Source organism: Myotis yumanensis, unplaced genomic scaffold (genome assembly GCF_028538775.1).
Source record: "Myotis yumanensis isolate MYYU_CA2020_CCGP unplaced genomic scaffold, mMyoYum1.0.hap1 SCAF_3, whole genome shotgun sequence".
Classification (NCBI taxonomy): Eukaryota; Metazoa; Chordata; class Mammalia; order Chiroptera; family Vespertilionidae; genus Myotis; species Myotis yumanensis.
Genome location: NW_027223754.1, coordinates 2,048,718 through 2,072,988, shown reverse-complemented (window position 1 = coordinate 2,072,988; position 24,271 = coordinate 2,048,718). Strand labels below are relative to the sequence as shown.

Below are 24,271 nucleotides of genomic sequence, written 5' to 3'. Positions count from 1 at the left end.
AGCCACAGGGCAGCGTCTCCCGCTGGAGGAGGAAACACAGCCCCACCCGCCGGCATCACCCAGCCCCCCAGCCCCGGGCCCTTCCCTCGGGTGAATCCCGTCCCGGGCCTCGCCTCCGTGGACTCTCAAAGTCCCGCCGACCCTCCAAGCCTCCATCCCCAGGGTCCCCCTGTCCTTCCCGAGGGAACTGGCCGGTGTCTCCTGTCGTCTCCCCAAAGGATGCTCAGCCTGGTCCCAGCACCCCCGTCTCACGGAGCAGAAGGTATGTGTCCACTGGTGTGGGGTCGGACGTGAGCTTTCTGAGCGCAAGAAGTCATGTGCATTCCTCCTCCTACCCCGGCTCCCCATGAGCATGGACCCCCACGTTCTCCAGGCCGTGGGGGACCCGCTGGCGGAGGGATGGATCCAAGCCCTGGGCGTCTCCCCTGGTGACCCACTGATTCATCAGCCGGTCACTGGGCAGCATTACGTGCTGGGGTCCCCCAGGCCGGACAGGAGAGGCAGGCGGCCCCGCACTGGGGTTCAGCTACCCACAGAAGGTCTCCTCCAACGTAGGGCCAGGCCCGGGAAGGGTCACGGAAGTGTTTATAACTTTCCCAACAAACCGAACGCTGCCTGTTTTGTTGCATGGACGCTGGTCCGAGATGGGAAGCCTCATCGCCCCCACGGGGAGCCCTGACTTCCAGGGCCGTGGAGAGGGAGGGCGGATGCGGGCGTCCAGGTTCCGCCACGTGAGGCGCAGCCACCCCGGCGCCTGCTGCTACAGGTGACAGTGGGGAGGGAGCTCTCGGTCCCGGGCAGACGTCACCTGCCCCCGCGGGGCTCTGAGAGCGGCACGGCCCTGAGACACGGCGGGCGGCAGTGTCAGCAAAGTCGCAGGTAGGACAGCCTGGCCTGTGTGGCTCAGTGGCTGAGCATCGACAGGAACCGAAAGCTCCCGGGTTTGATTCCGGGTCAGGGCACAGGCCTGGGCTGCGGGCTCGATCCCCAGTGCGGGAGGTGCAGAAGGCAGCCAATCAGTGATTCTCTCTCATCATCGGTGCTCCTATCTCTCTCTCCCTCTCCCTTCCTCTCTCTCTGAAAAAATCAATGGAAACATATTTTAAAAAGGCGGGTGGGAGAGGGAGCCGCCGAGGCCGGAGCAGGTCTCCCCCCAGCGGTGAGTTTCTGTGCAGAAACTGGGAGCTACAGGGCCCCGCTGAGCGGGCGCCGGCTGGGGGTCGTCAGACTCCGTCTCGGGGTGCTCTCCTGTTCCAAGCCGCGTCCCCCAAAACTCCCGAGCCAGTGTCCCCCGGCCGTCACGGCTGTGTCCAGTCGGGGCCGCGGTGCCTGAGCCTCGCGGAGAGAGGCCGTACCCAGCAGGCCCGCGGGTGGCTGGCCCAGGGCCGGCACCACCACTGGACCAGAGGGGCTCCCCGCTCGGAGCTGTGCCATCGGCAGGTGACTCTCCTTAACGGGGTGGGGGGGGTGGCTGATGCTGACGAACTGTGACCTTCGCCAGGGCTCCCCACCTTCTCCAGGCCCAGCCTTTGGGGGTCTGTGCTCACTAAGGCTGTCTAAACGCCTAGGAACGATTTCCGATGTGCAGCTCCAATGAGAACGGTCTCAGCTGCATCAGGGAGGGGTTTTCTCAGAGAATCCGCACAGGCCGGGAGCCGGAGGCTGGCGCACCCGTGTCTCGATTGGGCGACGGCCGGTGAAGTGCCCTCGGCATCGCTGATGAGCGGGACGGGGGCCGGGGTCTCGGCCGCTGCACACACACTGGGGAGGGCCACCTGCCGTCCACACCGCGAGGCCGGGCAGGGAGCCCTCCTTTGGATTAAGCAACGGGCACCCGCAGGTCTGTTTGGGGATTTACGCGGTAAGGGGGCTGCGCGAGGCCGGGGGGCTTCAGAAACAACCTGCTTGTGGAGGGAAACGTGTTAGAGTGGCCCAGGACACTGGCGGCTTCTGGCAAAGGACATGGGATTCACCCAAGTGGAGGCCGGAGAAGAGCGTTGCAGCACCAAGACCGACCCCCAGGGGGCAGCACGCACAACCGCCAACAGTCCTCACCCAGCTGTGTGCAAGCCCTGGGACACACCCCAAGGTGGTTCCTACACACCGTTCCGCTCAGGGAGGCTGGCCAGGGACTGGGAAAACGACGCTACGTTTCAAAGGATGAGCGGTTTGAAGCAAGCTGTCAGCCCCGCTGTCCGGCAGCCGTGAAAGCACGATGTTCTGCGTGGACACACTCCTCTCTGAGCTCGCGGCTATGACTCAGCAAGTCCTCCACCGGCGGAATAACAAACAGGACGCGAGAGAAGGAAGTGACGAAGCTTTTCTGTTTAAATATATGTTTATTGATTTTATTTTATTCAGGGAGGAAGGGAGGGGGAGAGAGAGAAACATCAGAGAGAGAATCATGGATTGGCTGCCTCCTGCACGTCCCCTGACTGGGGATAGAGCCCGCAACCCAGGCACGTGCCCTTGACCAGAATCGAACCCGGGACCCCTTCAGTCCATAGGCTGACGCTCTATCCACTGGGTCACACCAGCTAGGGTTTCTTTTCTTTTTTAACATATTTTTATTGGTTTCAGAGAGGAAGGGAGAGGGAGAGAGAGAAACATCAATGATGAGAGAGAATCATGGATCGGCTGCCTCCTGCACCTCTCCCCACCCCCTCACCTGTCACCGGGGATGGAGCCTGCAACCCGGGCACGTTCCCTGACCGGGATGGAACCCGGGACCCTTCGGTCCACAGGCCGACGCTCTATGCACTGAGCCACACCGGCCGGGGCCCCATGCTCTCCTCTTCTCCAGGTGAAAAGTATTTCCCATGTAGACGTGAGCAGGCCGTGGAGCCAGCCGATCAGGATTCCAACCTTAAACCAAGTGCGGTCAAGCACACCCTGATGGGAGAGACGGTGGCTGAATCACCCCGTGGCCTGAATTCTTTTTATTTATTTATTTATTTATTTATTTTTATTGAGGTGTAGTTGACATGCAGCATTGCATTCGTCTCAGGTGTAGCCAGAGGCTGTGTCCGTTGGGAAATGGACCCACAAGTCTGGACATGGGTCACCACAGTGACAATGTCTTTCTTGTGATGAGACTTTTCAGATCTACCCTCTGAGCAGCTCTCAGACATACCATGCAGCGTTGCTAACGGCCGACCGTGTGTCCCTCGAATCGCTAAGACCGGGGTCTTTTCACTCCTGTTAGTCACGTAACATGACAGGGGGCCGCCCGCTCAACGCCCCCTGCCAAACAAAGGCAAGGCCGCACGCCTGACCTCCGCGGTTCCAGACACTGTTCCCAGGTGACCGTGTCCGGGTTGTGGCCTCAGCTGCTGTCAGCAGAGTGCGGGGCCTCCCAGCTGGGCCCCGACTCCCTCCCTGCCTCCCTCCCTCCCTGCTCCGGGCACAGCTGGCCGGGCACAGCTGGGATCCCAGGGAATTTCCAGTCTGAGATCCTGTCGGGGTGGGGCGTGCCTACACCGACCCAGATTCCTCTGCACTGGAATGTAGGCCTGACCCACCCCGCCCCAGACACCCTCCAACCCTGAGTCCCAGCAACGCCTAAACTCCCTGTCCTGGGGCCGAGTTCCTGAAAACACTGCTCTCGCCGCCTGGCAGGTGCGGCTCAGTGTTGAGCATCGACCTATGAACCAGGAGGTCACGGTTTGATTCCCTATCAGGGCACGTGCCCGGGTTTCGGCTCCATCCCCAGTGGGGGCGTGCAGGAGGCAGCCGATCCATGATTCTCTCTCATCACTGATGTTTCTCTCTCCCCCTCTCCCTTCCTCTCTGAAACCAATAAAAATCTATTTAAAAACACACACACAACCACTGCTCTACTCAAAGTCCTGCCCGTGCACTTTCTCTTCTCATTTCTACTTCCTCCCAGCAGAGCTTCCCCCAGATGAGGAGAAATTTCAGGAACAGGAGGCACCGAGGCAAATCTGTACAAAAGACCGGACCGAGGCCCCAGTTCCAGGGAGACCTGGTTTCTGTGACTCGCCGCAAAGTGCTTTCTGCCTGAACCTGGGGGACCCCCCCCCCAATACAGTGTGCAGTGCCTTCCTGAGGCCCGGCCAGCCCCATTCGCCCCCGCCCCCTCCCCCAACCCCACCCCCACCCCCACCCAGGCTCCCGACCAGAGTCCATCCTGCTGCTTGCAGGGGCCCATGGAGAGCAGGCGCCTGGGCTGTTACAGGCACATCCCGAGGAGCTGGGAGACCTGGTCGGCTCCGTGAGGGGTTCACGGGCCGGGCTGCACCCGCCCAGGCCCAGCAACTGCCAGGCCTCGGGGGCTGCAGGACGGCCATGCGGAGCCGCCTCCCGGGCAGCAGGCAGGGGCCGGGGCAGCAGGCAGGGGCCGGGCAGGGAGGCTGTTCCCTCAGTGGCTGGCCCGCTATTGCGTGGTAAGTCCTGGGCGATGGACCTGCTGGTTTCTTTCTGTTTCAGAAACGAGGCCTGAGAACATGGGGCTGCGCGCTGGGTGCCGAGGAGGAGGAGCTGGTAACGTGGCAGTGCCTTGCTCAGCAGCCTCTCCGTGTGGATGAACCACCAGGTGAGCACGCGTCACATCCGGGGCAGAATGCTGTCTCCAGGACACGGTCAGGAGCTGAGACGCACCCCTGCCTCCGCTCTGGGTGTTTGGGGACAGGCCGACTGTGTCATTCTCTTTAAGCACATTGTGTCCTGTCAAGAAGTCTGCTCCCAGCCCAGGGCATTGCTCAGGGTTGAGCTTTGACCTATAAGCCAGGAGGTCACGGTTCAATTCCTGGTCAGGGCACAGGCCTGGGTTGTGGCTCGGTCCCCAGTAAGAGGCATGCAGGAGGCAGCCGATCAGTGATTCTCATCATTGATGTTTCTATCTTTCTCGAGGAGGAGGAGGAGGAGGAGGAGGAGGGGAGGGAAAGGGGGAGGGGAGGGGAAGGGGAGGGGAAGAGTTCTGCGCCTGCCTGCGGGAGGTCAGAAGGGAGCTGGTCCTCGTGGTGGCCGTCACTGGTGGGACGGACGCACAGGCCCCCGTCTGTGTGTAAAAATAAAGGGCCGTGTGCACATTTGTCCCGGAAATGGGCTCTTCCCCTGGAGCCGCGTGCCTGACCCCAGGTGACCTGCTGGGCCTTCACCCGGTGGGCGGCTCACCCCCGGGACCCTCACACCCTGTCGCGTGCGCGTGGCCTCTCTCCCGACGCTCCCCGTCACCGTGCCCCTGGGCGCTCGCTGGGTGCTGTCCCCGCCTCACATCTGGGCTGACAGTGGGCGTCTGCGGCCCTGGCATCACCTCCTCTCCTCGTGCTGAGTGAGTCAGGCCTCCGGCCCCGCCCAGGACGCCCACGGAGCGATGGTGACAGTCAGTGAGCGGCCGGCTGGAGCCTCAGCCGGAGGAGGGGACGCTGGTGTCCGTGCCGGCCACCTCGGAGCGGAGCTGCCTGCGGCCTCTGCGTCTGCCCCCCCACCCCACCCCCCGCCGGGGCTGGTCGAAGGGGTGACATGAGAGGGCGGCCACGCGTGGAAGTGTCTCCTGGCTGCTGCTGTGGGGCCTGATCTGAGGCTGCACGTCCTCGTCTCTGCGCTCTCGGCCGGCTGCCCGGGGCCCTGCACGGGAGCGCTCAGGTGAGCTTCCTTTCGCACATCTGCCCCCGCGGCGTGTCCCCTCGGCCTGCGCCTGGGCCCCCACGCTGTCACGCGTGGGTGTGGTGTGGGGTCCCACCGCGCTGTGCTGGGCGGACGTTTCTCCTGAACCGGGCGCTGGGTGAGGAAGCGAGTCAGGCGGTTCTCAAAGTTGCCCTTCAGGTCGCCGAAAGCTGGTCTGAGCCGGAACCGGAGCCCGAGCCAGACGGGCCTGTTGGGGCAGGAAGGCCACTCGAGGCTCAGCCTCTCCCAGAGATTCAGGCTGTACTGGCGGGGGGAGGGGTCCTTTTCCTCCGAAGGGCTTCTCCGCCCCGCAGGGCTGACCTTTCTTTTACATATACAGTATGTGTGTGTGTGTGTGTGTGTGTATATATGTATTCCACGTTCAAAGGCTGTTAAATCGCATTGTTTACCCATATCTTCAGAAAAAAATCACTTCCACTGTCGTGGTAAGCAACCTGCTTCCCTATTTACAATGGTCTGGCCCTCTAGCAACTTCAGCGGGAAATTATAGCTAATTTGCCTACAGACGCCAGGTGATCATAATAATCTGGCCACTCGGTGTGTATTTTAATTGATGTCAGAGAGGAAGGGAGAGGGAGAGAGATGGAAACATCCATGACGAGAGAGGATCATGGATCGGCTGCCTCCTGCACCCCCCTCTGGGGAAGGGTGCCCTGACCGGGAATGGGGCTGTGACCTCCTGTTCACAGGTCGACGCTCACCCACGGAGCCACGCCGCCACCGGTGGGCTGACCTTCTTTGTTGTGGGCACAGCCTGGCGTCTGAGAGCTGTGGCAGCCCCTGCGGCCCCACCCCCACCCCCAGGGCTGGTCAGGACGCCCTGGAAGGCTCCTCTGCTCCCAGATCATTACAGCCCCGAGTTCCCAGGGGTCACGGGGCCCAGAGGCCCTGCCCTCAGGGTGTAGCTGACACTCACACCAGAGAGCTTTGATGCGGAGGAGACTTTAGAGACCAGCTCATGTTTCATGTTTGCCACTCAGAGAGGCTCACTAGCCTTGCGAGGTCACCCAGCAGGGGCAGTGGACCCGCAGGCAGGTGTCCAGCCCCAGCCCAGAGCCCCCCACGTCCCCATAGGCTGTCGGTCAGGACGGACCGTGGGCCTCACGGAGCAGGAGCGGCTCCAGAAGGTGCCTTCTCCCCACGGCATGTTCCTTCCTAAACGCGCTCCCCCTGCCAGGGGCTAAGGCAGATCTCATTCACCACACGCCTTACAGGGCTCGGGGCGGACTGGACTCAAGGCGTGTGCGAGCGCACACACACACACACACACATACACACACACACCTACACACCAAACACACACACACACACACACACCCCAAACCACACACACACCACACACCACACCACACACACACACACACACACGCACCCGTGGTGAGCAGTCGGGACCCACAGCCAGGCCGATGGCCCGTGGCAGGCGGGTGGAAGGCTAATTACTAGGCACAAACATCCAGGCCAACCGGGCAGCATTCCTGGGCGGGCGGGCGGGCAGGTGGGCAAGGGTGACAGCACAGGTGAGGGGGTCGGGATCTGACCGGATGTCCAGCCCAGGGGACTGAGCCGTCAGGACGGGGCCGGGTGGGGCCTGGAGGCTGAGGCGGCGGGGGTGGTGCTGGGGAGGCTCCTCGGCCGGCCGGCGGGAGCCTGACCACGGGAACGGCCTTGGTCCCGCGAGTCACGCATTCCAGATGCCCTGTCCGCTGCGTGGACGGGGTGCCCTGCCCCTGTTTCTGGAAGCCCAGTGTGAGGAGCACGCTCCGCTCCCAGGGAAGGGTGCTGCCCACTGACCCCTCTCCTCCCTCCCCCCTCCCTCCCTCCGCCTCTGCGGCCCAGTCCTCTGCCTGGTTCTTAGAAAGAACCAGCAGAAGAGAAATCTCACCACCTCTGTGTCTTTTAAAAATGTGTCTTTTTCTTTTAAAAAAATATTTTTATTGATTTCAAAGAGGGAGAGGGAGAGAGAGAGAGAGAGAGAAACATCAATGATGAGAGAGAATCATGGATCGGCTGCCTCCTGCACGCCCCCCACTGGGGATCAAGCCTGCAACCCAGGCCTGTGCCCTGATTGGGAATCGAACCCTGACCTCCTGGTTCATAGGTCGACGCTCAGCCCCTGAGGCGCGATGGAGGCTGGAGGAGGCTGTGGCCGTCACACCTGGTGCTCACGGAGCCGAGGAGTGGGAGGAGTCAGGCCTCGCGGCTGCACCTGGGGACTCATCACCAGGGACACCTGTGTGTGCTTGGGTAGTGATTGTTTTTATTGCTGAGCTTATAGATGACAGAGGGCAAAGACACAGCCCTTGCGCTTACTCCAGGCGAGGGAACCACCGGCTCCTGGCTCTCAGCTCAGCTCCTTGTCTGGGCCGACCTACCGCCCTGCACAGAGGGGAGAGTCAGTGGGAACCTGCCCTCGGCCAGCCCCGAACGGCACCGTGGCATTCTGCGTGTGTGTGTGTGTGTGTGTGCGCGTGTGCGTGTGTGTGTGTGTGTGTGTGTGTGTGTGTGTGTGTGCCAGAGTGGGTCTGTGTGGTGGCCGGTCGCGTGTGGGCTCTTGGCTTTGTGCAGGAAAGACTCCGCGGTACGAGTCCAGGTGGCTTGAGGTAGTGGTTCTCAACCTTCCTAATGCCGTGACCCTTTAATACAGCTCCTCATGTTGTGGTGACCCCCAATTTCATTGTGACAAATTGAACATAAAGCATAGTGATTAATCACAAAAACAATATGTAGTTATATATGTGTTTTCCGATGGTCTTAGGTGACCCCTGTGAAAGGGTCGTTCTACCCCCAAAGGGGTCTCGACCCACAGGTTGAGAACCGCTGGCTTGAGGGCACGTTGATGGCAGCTGGGAACAGCGAGACGGGAAGGGCCCGGGACAGAAGCAACAGCAAAAGCTCACTGGAGAGTCGGAGAAAAGGGGCCTTGGGGATGGAAGGTTTCAGGGTGTGAGCCTGGAGGAGCTGCCACTGCCCTGCCTGTGCTCCCCGGTGGCTGGCTTCTGGAGTCCCTCGGTGCTCAGGAGATGCCTGCCAGAAGGGGGGAGGCATGGGGAGCCCCCAGGAGGGGAAAGCAGGCTGGGCCTTTAGGGGCGATCTCAGGAGAGGTGGCCGCTGTCAGGGTCCTGGTCTCCTCGATTGGTCAGCGCCAGTCATTACAGCTGGCGCAGGGGTCGCCCCTGGTCTGGTCGCTCTTCGGGGCCTGGAGCGGAAATGCCGCGGAGGCCATCGGCGGTGTTATTGGAAGGTCAGCGTGGAAGGTGAGCTCTGGGTGGGCGGGCAGGCTCAACACGGTCTCAGCCGGTGGTTTTAGAACAACGGAATTTATTTATGGGAAGGGGTGGGGGATGGGATATCCGAAGGGAAGGGCTGCAAGGTGCCAGCAGGATGTGGGGCGATGGGGCAGCCCCGGGAGCTGGGGTTCCGTCCTCACGTGCAGTCACGGGCGGAAGCTCATCAGGGTGGGTCTGGGGGAGCTGGGCTGGGCTGTGGGGGGGACAGGGGTGGCGCAGGTGCCTTCAGGGAGTTCAGTTCCTTACAGGGTCTGACGCCGGTGTCCAACAAGCTTTTCCTGGTCCTGTCCTCCTGTGGGGGGAGCTTGCACATGGCCCTTAAGGACTGGATTGCCTACAGCCTAACAGTTACCTCGAAGGAGGAAAGGTCAGGGGAAGGTCAAACCGCATGACCTGTGTGACATGCAGGGGAGGACAGGCCCCCCCCCCCCCCCCGGGGCCCTGGTCCATCCCAGTTCCCCATTCCACCTGCCAGGGGTTTTCCCAGCTTCTCAGGCCTCCACACCCCCGAGGGCCAGGCTGCCAGCTGGGCCCGGGGCCAGAGAGCAGCATCTCCTGTGAGAATGCGCCTCCCCGGGGGCTGCAGGGACAGTTTCCCGTGGAGGGCGGAGCTCATGGTCTCGGCCTCTTATCTGTGCCCTCAGCTGGCCCGGAGGCGGCTATCACAGCGGCTATCACAGCCCCGGGGAGGGGAGCCCAGCCCTGGCCTCCGGTCTGGCCCATCTTAACTCCAAGCCAGTGAACTGCCTGAGGCCTCAGGGCGGCCCCGGGGGGTGACGGCCTTGAACAAGGAGAGGCTTGGGTGACATTCCCGGCCAGGGCTCTGCTCAGTGACCCCACAGAGTCCCTGGTCCCGGCCAGCGGGGCGTCCGTGGCCCAGCCACCGGGGAGGCCCCGTCAGCACGGATCCAGTGCGGTGCCAGGTCCCAGCGCAGCTCCCGCCTCAGGGCTGAGCCAGGGCTGAGCCAGGGCTGAGTCCAAAGCCACGTTTTCTCTGCAAGAAGGTGAGGCTCCGGCTCCCCAAGGCCTGGCCATGCACGCTGCCCATCAGCCCAGCTCCAGGCCGCCGGGCCGTCCGCCGCTGTGGCCGGCTGCTGGGGGTCCAGGGGGCTGCCGGGGTGTGTGTGTGTGTGTGTGTGTGTGTGTGTGCAGGGGGCTGGCTGCCTTGGCGCAGGAAAGGGGCGCAGGCCAGTAAAAGGCTGTCAGCTCACGGGAGGGGGCACCTGCCATTACAAACCTGGCTGCCCGCTGATAAGGCTGCCTCAGCACCGTGTCTCACAGTTAGTTCCTTTTTAAATGAAGTAACTAATAGGCGCTGAGTTCGAACAGGACGGCGGCGGCCCCGCATGGGCTGCTCTGCTGGGGATGTGGGCTCAGAGGTGGGGCGCAGGGCTGGCTGACAGGTGGGGCGCTGCTGCGGATGCCCGTGTGCGGGAGGAGGCCGGAGGCCAGCGCAGGGTTGAGCCTGCACCGCGTCCCCGGGGCCCTGCCTGGGAGGGAAACAGCAGCCCCGTGGGTTGTGGGCGTGGGGTTTCGGGGAGTCCGCCGTGCGGGGCGGGTGTACCCCATGCGGAGCAGAGGTCACGGGTCCTTGGGGAAGCGAAACTGCCATGGCCGGGCTCCCAGGACCTGCGGCGGGGCTGCCGGGTGACCCCAGGTTGCGCTGCGCTCAGTGTCCCCGGGGGTCCCGGGCGGGCGGCAGCGGGCGTGGCTCCGTGGGTGTGTCTGTGGGTCCCCCCGGGGGCTCGGGGGGGGCTCTGTGGGGTGTCAGCGGGGTGTCAGCGGGGTCTGCTCTGGGATCCCCGCGACTGGGGTCCGCCCGGAGGTTCTCGGGGTTCTCGCTGCTCAGCCCGCGGCGTGGCTGTGCGTCCCGGGTCAGCGCACACAGAGGCCCGGGCAGCAGCGAGCCGCCCGCCCCGGCCCCGCCCCCGGACCTTCCCCCCGCCCCGCCCCGGTTCTGTGGTTCCGCCCCGCTCCCCCCCGCCCCGGTTCTGTGGTTCCGCCCTCCCCACCCCTCCCCGGTTCTGTGGTTCCGCCCCGCTCCCCCCCCCGCCCCAGTTCTGTGGTTCCGCCCGGCCGCTGCGCAGGCCCCGCCCACCGGCCGTGCGCATGCGCGTCCGCGTCCGCCCCGGCCCCGCCCCCGGACCTTCCCCCCGCCCCGCCCCGGTTCTGTGGTTCCGCCCTCCCCACCCCGCCCCGGTTCTGTGGTTCCGCCCCGCTCCCCCCCGCCCCGGTTCTGTGGTTCCGCCCTCCCCACCCCTCCCCGGTTCTGTGGTTCCGCCCCGCTCCCCCCCCCGCCCCGGTTCTGTGGTTCCGCCCCGCTCCCCCCCCGCCCCGGTTCTGTGGTTCCGCCCGGCCGCTGCGCAGGCCCCGCCCACCGGCCGTGCGCATGCGCGTCCGCGTCCGCCCCGGGGTCGCGATGGCGGCCGTGGGTGAGGGCGGGGCGGCGGCGCGCGCGGGTGACCGGCGCCGGGAGCGCAGCTGTGCGCACGGGGTCCGCGCGGGGAGGCGCGCGCAGGTGAGGCCGGCGGGGCCGGGCGGGGTCTCGGGGCCGTGCAGGGAGGTCCAGTGGCCCGGCGCGCGGGGTCTGGGTCCGGGTTCTGCTGGGGTCCGGGCCGAGGGATCGCGGGCAGCGAGTCCGGTGGATCCGGGGCAGGGGGTGCCGGGTGGGGTGGGGGGGCCGGGGGCGGCGGCCCGGAAAGGCCCGCGGTGCTGGGGGTTCCTGGCTGCGGACCGCGTCCGGGCAGCGGGGGCTCCGACGCGGGAGGCGTGTCCGGGGTCGGGTTGGCGGCGGCGCGGGTCCGGCCGGGCCGGGGGCGCTGCCCCGAGCGTCCCTTCCCGAGCGGCTCCCGGGGAGCCGGCCCCGCGATCCCGCAGCCCCGGCGGGGCCCTCGGTGAAGAAAGTTGACGGTGACGGCGAGGCGCAGGGGCCGCGGGCACCCCCCCCCCCCCCCCGGCGGTGCACAGAGCGGGGAGGTCAGGGTTCCTGCCGGGCTGGCGTCCGAGCCTCGGCCCCGCAGCAGGTGTCTCCTGATCGGGAGAAACACTGTTGCAGCCGTTGGCGCTTAGGGCTCGGGATGGCAGCCGTTCCCGGGCCACCGGGAGCCCGGCCCGCGGAGCTGAGCGCAGGAGGGAGGGGGCCGAGCCCCTTCCACCGAGGCCTGCGGGCGGGGCAGGGGCGATGCCCGGGAGGGTGCTGGGGGGCAGCCTCGCGGGGAGCAGCCAGGGTGTCTGGGGCAGGAACGCCTCGCCCTGGCCGTGTCCTGCAGGTCAACCTCGGACTCACAGGCCGAGGCCCGGCGGCCCTGGCCAGCCCAGTGACCCTCGGGGCTTGTTACTCAACAGTCCGCAGGACATGACACCGACCTTCTCTCCTGCTTTTAACTTGGTTTCCTCGGTTTCCGAGTTTGGGGTCCGCTGTGCTAACCGTGCACAGATGCCTCGGTCTCCATCGTGCTTGAGCGCCCGGTGCACCCACAGGTGTGTGGGAGCCGGAGGGTCCCCTGGCGCGTCCGTCCTGGACACGGGGCTGCCCATTTTATTTATTGACAATGCCCGGCCGGTGCCGCAGCGCCCGCCGCCAGGTCCCGCGACAGAAGGAAGGCGCGGTGGTTGCAGACAGACTTTCCCACAGGAGTGAAGCTGCAGGTCGGCCGGCTCTGGCCTCTTCACTTCCCTCTGGGCTGTGGTTCCTCTGCGGTCGGTCGGTCCCAGAGCTGCTTCGGTGAGGGGCTGGGCTGTGACGTCCTGGGATGGAAAGAGCGGGGTGAGTCCTGCTATGGGGTCCCCGGGGTCCCCTGGGAGGGAACAGTGACTCCCAGCTGCACGTTACCCCCTAGGCTTCGGGCAACATGAAGCCCAACACCGGGTCCGGGGTGGGGAGGGCATGCGGGGCCGTGTCCCCTTCCCACCTACGGAGACAGGGATGTGGGCAGGCTGAGCAGCCTGAGGACGCTCGGGGCCCTGCGGCTCCCGGATGGCCCGGCGGGCCAGGGCGGCGTCCAGCTGGGGCAGTGGCATCTCTGCCGGCCGGGCTGGGTCCCTGCAGATCCCTACAGACCTCGCCCCGGCCTCAGGGGCTTCCCCTGGCCTGGCCACCCCTGCGGGTGCCAGCAGGCCCGGGACAGCACAGCACAGCACCAGCTGCCAGACAGCATGCGAGCAGCTGTGCAGGGACACGCAGGAGGTTCTGAGCGAGGATGGGGGGCAGGGGAGGTGGTCACAGGGTTGGAGGGGGAACAAGGATGTGTAGCCACTTGTGTCTGTAGCGACTTGTGTCTGTAGCCACTGGTGTCTGTAGCAAGTTGTACTGGTTGTGTCTGTAGGGAGCTGTGTGTGTAGTGGGCTGTGTGTGGGGGGGGGGGCTGTGTCTGTAGGGAGCTGTGTGTGTAGTGGGCTGTGTGTGTAGTGGGCTGTGTGTGTGTGTGGGGGGGGCTGTGTGTGTAGTGGGCTGTGTGTGGAGGGAGCTGTGTGCGGGGAGCTGTGTGTGTAGGTAGTGAACTGTTGGCGGGGGGAGCTGTGTGTGTAGGTAATGACCTGTGTGTGCGGGGAGCTGTGTGTGTAGGTAGTGAACTGTTGGTGGGGGGAGCTGTTTCCCGCTGTCTAATGGGCGCACTGCGCCTGCCGGAGGGTTTGGTCTCAGTTCTGATGCCTGTGCCTGTCAGTGTCTGGCCCTCGGCTGCCTGCAGCTCTGTAGACGGGACACCATCTTCAAAAGGGCGGCCTACAGGGCTGGCTCCAGTCCCAGGGTTCTCGGGGTGCAACCTGGAAGGACGGTGTTTTCCTGGATTTCCCGTCCTCGGAGCCAGCTCCGTTACCCACCTGGGGTGCTGGCACCATCGCCTGCCCTCCCTCCCTATCTGGGCCTCGTCACTGCACCCGGCCCCTCCATCCTGTCCCGGGCATCGCACCATCAGACAGTTGAGCTTGTGGTCCAGAAACACGAGGGCCCAGTGCTGGGTCCATGTGCTGGCCCCTCCCCGAGTCTGAGGGAGGAGGGCAGGAGAGGGAGGAGGGCAGGAGAGGGACGCGTGGAGGTCTCTTCTCTGGGGCTTGGTGTGCTTGGTGCCTGGCTCACAGCGAGAGCCGCCAGCAGGAGACCTTACGCCGTCCTTCGGTTATCTCCCCTGGAGGAGGGGAGAGACTGAACTGTCCCCCTCGGAGTCGTAGGATTTACTTAACCCCAGGGGACACTGGGTCCAGATCATGCTAGTTCTGTGGTTTGACACCTGCCTCTGGGCACCTGGGCACCCAAAACACCCAAGCCTGGCGGGCAGTGCAGGCAGAACCTGTGGCGGTGCCCAGGCTGGGGCATGTCCCATGGGCACGGAGCGCACCGGAAAGACCGCAGCCCGCTGGCCTCAGCGGCATCGGGCAGAGCGGCCCTCACCCCGGGGCCCAAGCCCCACTATGGAGCTGGTGACTCGGGGCCAGTAACGAGCCTGAGCGTCCGTGTGAGTGGGAGGCCTAGTGATAAGGTGGCCCAGTGGATCGTGCCTGGCACATAGCAGGTGCTTCGTATTAGTAACTGACACCCGCCAGCCTGCATTTACATTTTTTTCATGGGCAGGCCCTGGGGTCCAGTGTGGAGGGGAAATTGTTTTCTTAGGTCCTGAATAGCAGAACCAAGATCCGAACCCACTGAGCGGACTGCTCGTGGTTCTTTGGTCCTAATGCCCTGGCGCCCTCCCCCCTACCCCCCAGCCCTGCACCGGGCACTTCCGAGGGGGACCGGGTTGCAGTCAGCCTCCGGGTCCGGCCTCTCCCGTGCAGAATGCAGAGGCTCCATGGAAGCCAGGGCTCAGGCCGGGGCCCATTGATGCAATCATGCAAAACGGGAACCAGCCCGCCTCATGACCGACAGGGAAAAGCCCAAGGAGAAGCTGAGGCGGCCGCACTGGGCTGAGCTCTGGGGGTGGGCAGGGCAGCCCCGGGGCCACGAGGAGTCCTCTGGGAGGTGGGCTCCTGCCCACCCAGCGCTCAGAGCCCTGCCTCCGGGCGCTCGCCTTCCCCAGAGGCTGGCCCTGGGGACACCTGGTGCTCCCCTGCCTGGGCTGGGGCGGTGGCGTGTTGCACAAGCAGCTGTGTTCCTCTGGGAGGTCCGCCAGGGCAGCCGCAGGGAGACCAGGTCGTTACATGCGGGTCCCAGACAAGGCACCAGTGGGGGGTGGAGGGGGGCAGCAGAGGGGAAGGTGAGGCCAGGCCCTCCGGGCTTTCCCCGGGAGGGGCAGGCGGGCAGGGGACTCTCAGGGTGGCTGGATTGAACGATTGGGGGCTTGGGGCTGTCAGCCTGGTCCCTGGTTGCCTGGCACCTGGCCCTGGTCTCAGGCTCCGGATGGCAGGCGGGCGGGGGTCCCAGGCAGCCCAGGCTCCCGGCCGCACTGGGCGGGGCGTCTCTCCAGCCAGGAGGCAGACATCAGAACAAGTGGGAAACCCCTCGCCCGCACCCAGAGCCCAGTGCTCTGCTGCCTCTGAACCCGGTGTTGGACCCGCGCTGTGTACAGACAACTTTTGTTTTATTACGTCAGACACGTTTGTATTGCACAGAGGTCACGTCCTTGGACGCGTCTCCACTTTGTACACAACTGCTCCGCTCTCCACACAGACTGCTGCTTCCCTCCCGTCCGTGGTGGCCGCACCGAAACCCCGGTCTTCACGCTTCTGTGACTTACGCTGAGGGCAGAGTGTGGGTACCGGGCCCTGCACCCCATCATCAGGGATGAACACGTCTTCTCATTCTGAGTTACAAAGTCAATCCCTGCGGGCTTGGACCGGGACAGGGCGAACCGTGTGCTGTCCACTGGGCCAGTCACTGGGGGGTACGGTCTGGAACCTCGCCCCCTCCCGCACGCCCCTGTCCCCCCAGGTCTCCCCACACCTTCTGCTGAGGTGACAGAGCCCTCTCCCCCCTTAAAGCTGCGCCTACAGCCCCGTGCCAGGGACTCCTCTCGCCACACTCACAGCGTCCCCAGCGCGGCGACCAGCTCCTGGGGATCTGACCAGCTCCGGGGGGTCTGACCAGCTCCCTGGGGGTCTGCCCAGCTCCCGGGAGGGCTGCAGAATCCGTGCCTGTCCACGACCCTGCGCTGCCGGTGGCATGGTGGGAATGCCCAGTGCTTCTGAAGGATTTCTGTACCAATTCTTTTCACCTCCGTTAGCTGGAGCCGGGAGGGGGTGGGGGGTGGAGGGGGGCCTGGGCTGGAATCCCGAGGCGGGGCAGCCGGAGGGCACCTGTGCTCAGCTCTCTCCAGGCCCGTCCACCCCCCCTGTCCCCCACCTCTGGCGGCTCCCTGAGCTGTTTCCCTCTCATGCTCCCTGGCATGACTTCTCACTGCCCGGTGGTGTCTCAGGGTTTTCCCCGTGAGCCTCGTCCCTTCTCCTCAAGGGCGGCCTCCCCTTGGGTCACAGTGGCTCCAGCCTGTCCGGAGTCCCCGGCTGCACATCCCCGAGACATGGTCGCTTCTGCAGGCCCTGCGCCCCAGTAGCAGCAGCTGCGTCTCCACATCCCAGCAAAGCAGCCCTGAGCCGCCACGCCCTGTGTGCGGAGCCGGGGCCTCCTGGCCACGAGGCGCTCCCTGCGCGTGGAGCTGAGGACTGGCCGAGGGGCTGAACCCCTGGTGCCTGCCCCCCCACCCCCTGCCTCTGAGCTCGAGCTCGGAGGCTGGAGAGGTTCCTGTGGTTTCGTTACACAAGCCAGTGCCTTCGCATTCCCTCGTGGGCGGGGCGTTCCCGCATGAACAGTTCAGTGCCCTCTGCTCAGGAGGTTCTCTGCGGCTGCGCGCCCACGGGCAGTGCCAGGCCTCCTCGCAGCCCTGCGCGGCGTGGGCATGGGCGACCAGGGCCTCGGCGGCTCCTGCGCCGCGGGGGCGGCTCCCCGGGCTGTTGCGCCAGGACCGCCTGCCTCCTGGTGGGTCCTGCAGGCCAGCTCCCCGAGCAGGCGTGGCTGGAACAGGTCGATGTGGAGGTGCCTTCACTGTCACAGACAGTCCCGGGATGTAGCCGTGGAGACTGCAGAGCTGGAGCCTGACCGCACTCCAGCCGTGCCCGCGGCCCTCTGTGCTGCCCGGCAGTGGGCGCCGCGGTGGGGGCCTCCTGCGCTGGCCCCGCGGTGCGTGAGCACCTGGGAGCCTCCGCTGGGGAAGGTGGAGAGTGGGAGCTTGTAGGAAGGCCCTTCCCCGCCCAGGCAGCCCTGGCCTGGGAGGGCCTGGGGGAAGGGAGGTGGGAGCTGGCCTGAGGGAGAGGCGGAGAGTGGGGGACCCGCTAGGCCCAGGCCGGGGGCCAGGAGAGCCGGTGTTTTCAGAAACTAGAGGTGCACTGGGCAGTAGCGGGGGAGGTGCAGGGAGGCAGGGGTCCTGGGGGCTCCGAGGCCACCCGGTCAGGCTCTGACGGAAGGGGCGAGAGGAGGAGCCCAGACCGGACCTTCCCGGGAGGACACACCTGTAGTGACAGGCCAGGCGGCCTCAGGGGGCCGGGGAGGTCAACTTGAAGCCCGTTTCCCGTGGTCTGTTTGTCAAACCCGAGTCTCTGGAGAAGCGGATGGGTTGTGAGCAGCAGGATGGCAGTGGGCCATGAGGGCGAGCTTCTGTGTTCTGTTGCTGCAGGGAAAGGAGCTGCCTGTGAGGAGGTAACCTGCCCACAGGACTTCCCCACCAGCGCACGGCCGCGGGCCGCGGGAGGGAGTGGGTCCTGAAACTGCCCGAAAACTCCCCCGCCCTTGGATAAGTCGCTCTGATGTGCTTGGTTTAGGGGTGTTTGCACGGTTAGAAGGAGGACCTGCTTTTCCTCTGTCATGGGGACATGAGGGGCACCAACACCTACTGTGCGCCAGGCCTGGCTCAGTCCCTGGACGCACAGCGCCTTCTGGTGCTCGCGCCGAGCGGCCCACTGTGGACGGTGGCGCCAGGACCTGGGCTGCAGGGGCCTGACCCCAGGCGAGCCGGCACGGTCGGTCCTCGGCCTGTTCTGGGAATGTGGTCCCGCCTCGCCTGGGGTCTGGAGGCGAAAGGCTGCATCCAGTGTAAGTACCTGGGATCCGACCTGGGATGATCTCCGAGAGGGGGAGGAGGGCCTCGTCTTTCATGTGACTTTCTTTCTCATATGTGACCAGTGAGCGTCCTCTGGCTGTGCCAGGGCCTTCAAACAGGCCTGAGAGTGAAGGCATGTGGACCTGGAGCCGTGTTGTGTCCCCGCTTCAGTTCAGCCGATGTAAAGGCAGATGTAAAGGCAATTGTCTTTCCTTCCAGGCTGAAGGCGGATACATGAAGACCCCAGCGACCGCGGCCCTGGCCCTTTGTTGTGGACGAGACGCCGCGTGGGGCCCCGCAGCCCTGTGCTGACCGCGCTCGCTGTGACCCAGGACTCGGGACAATGAGTCTCGCGGGCGACCAAGGGCCATCGGAGAGCGTCTTTGACCTGGACTACGCCTCCTGGCAGATCCGTGCCACGCTGGTGGCCGCCGGCTTTGCCTTCTACCTGGGCGTCTTCGTGGTGTGCCACCAGCTGTCATCCTCCCTGAACGCCACGTACCACTCCCTGGTGGCCAAGGAGAAGGTCTTCTGGAACCTGGCAGCCACGCGGGCCGTGTTTGGCGTGCAGAGCACGGCCGCGGGTCTGTGGACGCTGCTGGTGGACCCGGTGCTGACGGCCGACAAGGCGCACGCCCAGCAGAGCTGGTCCTGGTTCCACGTGGCCACGGCCACCGGCTTCTTCCTCTTCGAGAACGCGGCCCTGCACCTGTCCAACGCGCTCTTCCGCACCTTCGACTCCTTCCTGGTGCTCCACCACCTCTTCGCCTTCCTGGGCTTCCTGGGGCTGGCGGTGAACCTGCAGGCTGGCCACTACCTGGCCATGACCACGCTGCTGCTGGAGGCCAGCACGCCCTTCACCTGCGTGTCCTGGATGCTGCTGAAGGTGAGCGCCGCCCGTCCCATCAGGTCCTACTCCGCCCGGAAGCTGAGCACCGTGTCCGGCTAGCGTGGGCCGTGGGGTCGTCAGCAGACTGAGCGACTGCAGGCGGCATCGGCAACAAGCTCTTTTTGGTTGAATTTAATTTTATTCATTTTATTATTTTATTTTTTAAATATGTTTATTGATTTCAGAGAGGAAGGGAGAGGGAGAGATAGAAACACCAACGATAAGAGAGAGTCATGGATCGGCTGCCTCCTGCACGCCCCCTACTGGGGATCGAGCCCACAACCTGGGCATGTGCCCTGATCAGGATCGAACCCGGGACTTTTCAGTCTGCAGGCCGATGTTCTGTCCCCTGAGCCATACCAGCCAGGGCTAACTTTATACATTTTAAAGAAATCGCTTACATGGGGCTGGGGAACCTGCAACTGAGGTGCGTGCCCTTGACCGGGAGTCGGACCCTCAGTTGGTCCAGGACGGGCTTCACGGCATCCTGCTGGGTGCACAGTCACTGTGGACGAGATGTCCAGACGCTGTGTGATGGACATGGGCTAATCATCACGTGGCAGTCTCACCTGCGGGGCCTGGGCGTGCAGCCTCACAGTGCACACGCCTCCCTGGGTGCGAGCCTCCCTGGGCACATGCCTCCCTGTGCACGTACCTCCCTGGGCACACGCCTCCCTGTGCACGTGCCTCCCTGTGCACACGCCTCCCTGGGCACGCGCCTCCCTGTGCACACGCCTCCCTGGGTGCGCGCCTCCCTGGGCACACGCCTCCCTGTGCACGCACCTCCCTGGGCACACGCCTCCCTGTGCACGCGCCTCCCTGTGCACACGCCTCCCTGGGCACGCGCCTCCCTGTGCACACGCCTCCCTGTGCACACGCCTCCCTGGGTGCGCGCCTCCCTGGGCACACGCCTCCCTGTGCACACGCCTCCCTGGCACACACCTCCCTGGGCACGCGCCTCCCTGTGCACGCGCCTCCCTGGCACACACCTCCCTGTGCACGCACCTCCCTGGCACACACCTCCCTGGGCACACGCCTCCCTGTGACATGCGACGGAGCAGCCCAGGTGGCGGCGGGTGAGGCCTGAGCAGGTGCCACGGAGCCCGCCTCCCCTGGAGGCCACAGCTGGGGTGCCGGGTCGGATCCTAGTTCTGCTTTTAGAAGATGGAACCCCACACTTTCCCACTTCGGCTGCACGATGCTCATGCCCACAGCCCACAGCGCTGCCTGCCTTTCTCTTTCCCTGGGGCCATCTGGCAGAGGGAGGTCGGTCTCGCTGGTCTCTCTTTCCCGACAGCTCGTGGCATCAGCGCTCTCAGCTGTCGCCCATTTGTCTTCAGAAAACTCTTCAGTCCCGAGCCCGCTTTTTAAACAGATTCCTTGCTTTTAGACCAGTGGTTCTCAACCTTGGCTGCACATTAGAATCACCTGGGAATCTTTTTAAAATCCTCATTTCTGGGCCTCATCCTCCGGAAATTCTGTTTCTTTGTTGCTAATGTTGTGGCCCGACCCCATAACAAAGAAACAGAATTTCCGGAGGATGAGGCCCAGACATCAGGATTTTAAAAAGATTCCCAGGTGATTCTCATGTGCAGCCAAGGTTGAGAACCACTGTTTTAGACTGTTGGCTGCATGGTTCTCACATCCGCTGGAGGTTACTCCTACCAGATACATGACCGACAGGTGTCTGCCGCCACCTCAGGCCTCCTTCCTGGGCTGTCTGTCTCCTTTGCGAGGAGCGCAGCCGCACGCAGCCCTGCCTGTGACTTTTTATATTTGAAGTTTTTATTTTGTGTACAGAGAGCTAGCATCTGTCATAAGGTAGATGGAGGTCTCGAATGGCCTTTCCTGGAAGTTCGCTTAGCGAAGCCCATGTCCTCGCGCTGGCGGGAACACGGGCGCACACGTAGAGGCCGCGCCTCCGGGCCAGACCGTGCAGGCTGAGCAGTGGCACCGGAACGAGAGCCCTGGCGAGCGTCCTCGGGGCTCCAGCAGAGTAGCAGGGGACCCATCTTGCTCTCTCTAGCAACGAGGCAAAGCCCCGCTTGAACTTCTGCTTCTGTTGCCCACAGTCCGGTGTCAGAGGCCTGAAATCCTAGCCCAGACCAGCATGAGACGGGACCCTTGCAGGCTGGCTTTGTGGGTTTAGCTGCAACCCCTGGAGGCTAGGTGTCGTGTGAATTAGAATGACCTGAAGGCAGGTTCCCTGTGTCTGAGTCCCAGGGCTACTGGGATGAAATACACAGCAGCCCAGAGACCAGGGACGGCCTCGCCCTGAGCGACTCCTGGGCTGTCCCCAGGGGAGGGCTGGTCAGCAGGCCCAGCGCCCGTCCAGGCCCGGCCAGCGCTGCTGTCACTCTGTGCTCAGCCGGGGCCAGGCTGCGCCGGCGCGAGGCGGAAGGAGGCCTGGGCAGGACTCGGGTCCCTGCACTGCCATGCTGACCGCCGTTGTGTCCCCGCAGGCTGGCTGGGCCGACTCCCTGCTCTGGAAGGTGAACCAGTGGCTGATGATCCACATGTTCCACTGCCGCATGGTGCTCACCTACCACATGTGGTGGGTGTGCGCGCAGCACTGGGAGGACCTGCGGGCCACCCTGCACCCGCCGCACCTGGCGCTCTTCCTCCTGGGCCTGAGCCTCCTGACGCTGGTGCTCAACCCCTACTGGACCCACAAGAAGACGCAGCAGCTCCTCAGCCCCGTGGACTGGAACTTCGCATCGCAGCAGCCCCGGGGCCACGCCCTGCCCAGGGCCAACGGCCAGGTGCCCCCGAAGAAGGGGCAGTAGCCGCTGGGAGCCCCCTGCCTCCCGACACCCCAGCGCTGACATCGTGGCGGGGCTGTGCCCAGCGCTGCTCCTAAGAGACGGCTTGGTGGTGCATTAGTATTAATTCCCAAGTCGCCACCAAGCGCCTCCGACGTGACTGCCTTTAGGGGCAGAACTCCACCTACTGTTGCGTTGTCTGCAGCGGTTCCTTCCCGGGAGCCCGCCCGGGGGCGAGCTGGTCATGGAAGGTTCGGGGGAGGCGGGCTGGGTTAGGGTTAGGGTTAGGGCAGGCTGACCTGCTTTCTTGCCCTTGCCTTGCTGGGCCTCACAGACGGCGTTTCCTACAAACGAGGGCTGTCTCCACCGCAGGCAGGTGAGAGGCCGGTGTTGCTGTGGTCGGAGCCCAGCCACCTGTCTGTGGGGCTGCCTGGCCGAGGAGACGTCGTGTGGGAAACGCCACGCACTGGGTCTCCTCAGCCTTCAACCCGCTCTGTTCAGACCTTGTCTGTTCCCTTGGAAGGACTCGCCCCGACATAGAAAACCATCGGACTGGTCTCCTCCTCACAAGTCCCCAGGGCGAGACTGTCCAGCGGGTGAACAGTGCCCCCTAGGGGCCGCGCTGCAGCGGCACCGTGTGGGAGCACCCGGCCCGATGGGGGGTTGAGGGAAGTCTCGCAGGTTTTTTAAGGAAGCTGTACAAAACCAGAATCATGTGTTCACAATGAATTGCTCAGTTGACAAAATGAGGAAGATACTTAATCATCAGAATAGCCTAGATTTCAGAGACATTGCAATTGGACTGCGTTCCAGCAGGTGCCCGAACGAGACCCCGATTCCTTGGTGGTTTTCTCTGGATTCCAGGACAAGGTGGTGACGGCTCCCTGCGAGCTGTGGGCAGACCGGCCTCGGCCTCCGGGGTGCGGGCTGCCAGGCCCTGCGGCTCCCCTGCTTCCCAGCCGCCTGGGGCCAGCCCGGGACGTCCTGGTCACTGCCGGGCCAGGCGGACCTGTACCCCCCGCCCCGCCCAGCAGTCTCACCCAGAGAGGCCCCAGCATCTGTGCTTGTCACGCATGTGCAGTTCATCGAAGGAATGGTTACGGAAACACCTGGGGTGTTTGGAAGACACGTTTCTTGCTGAGATCACGTGGGACCTGGGCTGTTCCGTACGGGACCCTCGGAGAGCGTGTTTGATGACGGCGCGCTGATTCTATTGATCACGTCACCCCTATTTATCGCACCTTAAGAGTGAGTTAATCTTAACAGTACCCACGAATCATGCCCCGCAACTAACTGACGCCCTGGCCCGACCTGCCCTTTCCCGTTCCTGTGGAAGCAGAGGGGTCGGGCAGCCAGACGTCTAACAAAGTAAAATAAAGCAGCCGATGTGTGCAGAGCCCGAGGGTGTGGGTCCTCATCTCTCAGCGCCGCTCTCGCCCTGAGTGTCCTGTCAGACACACGTGACGGGAACCCTCGTGTCCATGGCTCAGTGTTTATCGGACCGTCCCCAGGACTCCGACCACCCACCCCTGTCTCAGTGAGGGTGTTGGGGCGCAGGACGGCAGAACCCAGGGCAGGTGAGGGGCGGCGCCCTCTGCTCACGGTGCTCCATCCTGACCCCACTTCTGCCGTGAGGACCCCCCTCCCTCCTGGTCTGTGTTGCCAGGACTCGCAGGCTCCCGGGTGGTACCCCGCTATCCTGGCCTCTCCCCAAGCCCAGGTTCCCGCCCAGCCGTCCGCCTGGCCGAGGCTGCAGGTGACAGGAGAGACGCCCGCGTGCCAGGGGATGTCCGGACGCAGCTGGCTGAGCTGGGGTGTGCGGCACCCACCTTCCCCGGGGCGCCTGCCCGTGGACACTGCTCTGTGTGCCTCACGTCTGCGGAGGGAGCAGAGGCCACACGGTGGAGGGGTCCAGTAACGACCAGAAGCGCGGGGTCTCCTGAAGAGGGGATGGGCCATGTCCCCCTCCGTGCCACGGATTGTGAGAGGGTTCCCGTTCCTCTCATTCGAGGGGTGCACCCTGAGGCCCAACTCCTCCCCCGCGTGTCACGTGGTCAGGTCAGCTGCAGCCTCCTGCCCAGGACGGTTGTGGGGTGAGAGATGTTCCCCGTGCACATGAGACCCCCCACCCCCCACCCCACACTGCCGCAGCAGCAAGGCCGGGCTGCTCACAGGACGGTGCAGAGGTGGGGCCGGCCCCTCACCTTGGGTTAGGAGTCAAGGTATGAATTTGGGGGGACAGACCCTAGCAGGGTTCTGGCTGGGCAGCCGGGTCAGGCCTCACCTGGGGCGGAGGGAGGAGCAGTCTCAGCCTCAGGTTGGGGCGGTAGGGGGTGGGCTGACCTGGCTCAGCAGGGCCTTGCTAAGCCTGGACATGGAAGGGCACCCTGGGGAGTCAGGGCCCGTGGGTGGAGCCTGATTAGTTAGGTCCGGGGGAGACTGCCCTTCTCCTGACCCAAGGCGGGCGGGTCCCCAACCTTCAGTCCTGCTCCCGGATCCAAGCTCCTGGCTTCCACTGGGTCGGACAGGCTCAGGAAACCTGCCCCCTGCACACAGCGCCCCTTTGAGAGGCGCGTTCGCTTCACTGACTAACTGTGTGACAGTCACACACCCTCCTCACAGCGCCCGTCCCGGACAGCGGACAGCCTCCCCGGCAGTGAG

The 24,271-nt window shown here is 64.6% G+C and overlaps 1 protein-coding gene across 5 annotated transcripts; it reads left to right on the top strand.

Annotated features, from left to right (window-relative positions):
* Nucleotides 1–4,459: 4,459 nt before the first annotated feature.
* On the top strand, nucleotides 4,460–23,006 carry CLN8 (CLN8 transmembrane ER and ERGIC protein). 5 transcript variants are annotated; one of them, XM_070408089.1, is made up of 3 exons: nucleotides 4,460–4,555; nucleotides 18,179–18,845; nucleotides 21,311–23,006. In XM_070408089.1, exons 2-3 carry the CDS (start codon nucleotides 18,303–18,305, stop codon nucleotides 21,632–21,634), a joined length of 867 nt encoding a protein of 288 aa, XP_070264190.1. In that variant the 5' UTR covers nucleotides 4,460–4,555; nucleotides 18,179–18,302; the 3' UTR covers nucleotides 21,635–23,006. The 5 variants fall into 5 exon arrangements, with proteins under 5 accessions (XP_070264190.1, XP_070264189.1, XP_070264191.1 ...); XM_070408088.1 differs by lacking the exon at nucleotides 4,460–4,555 and adding an exon at nucleotides 5,362–5,607; XM_070408090.1 differs by lacking the exon at nucleotides 4,460–4,555 and adding an exon at nucleotides 9,920–9,940.
* The last annotated feature ends 1,265 nt before the right edge of the window (nucleotides 23,007–24,271 follow it).

Bases quoted from the DNA above. Each gene is read 5' to 3' on its own strand.
- CLN8 (XM_070408089.1), top strand. From the start codon at position 18,303: ATGAGTCTCGCGGGCGACCAAGGGCCATCGGAGAGCGTCTTTGACCTG. The intron at 18,846-21,310 runs GTGAGCGCCGCC...GTGTCCCCGCAG, and splicing joins TGTCCTGGATGCTGCTGAAG to GCTGGCTGGGCCGACTCCCT.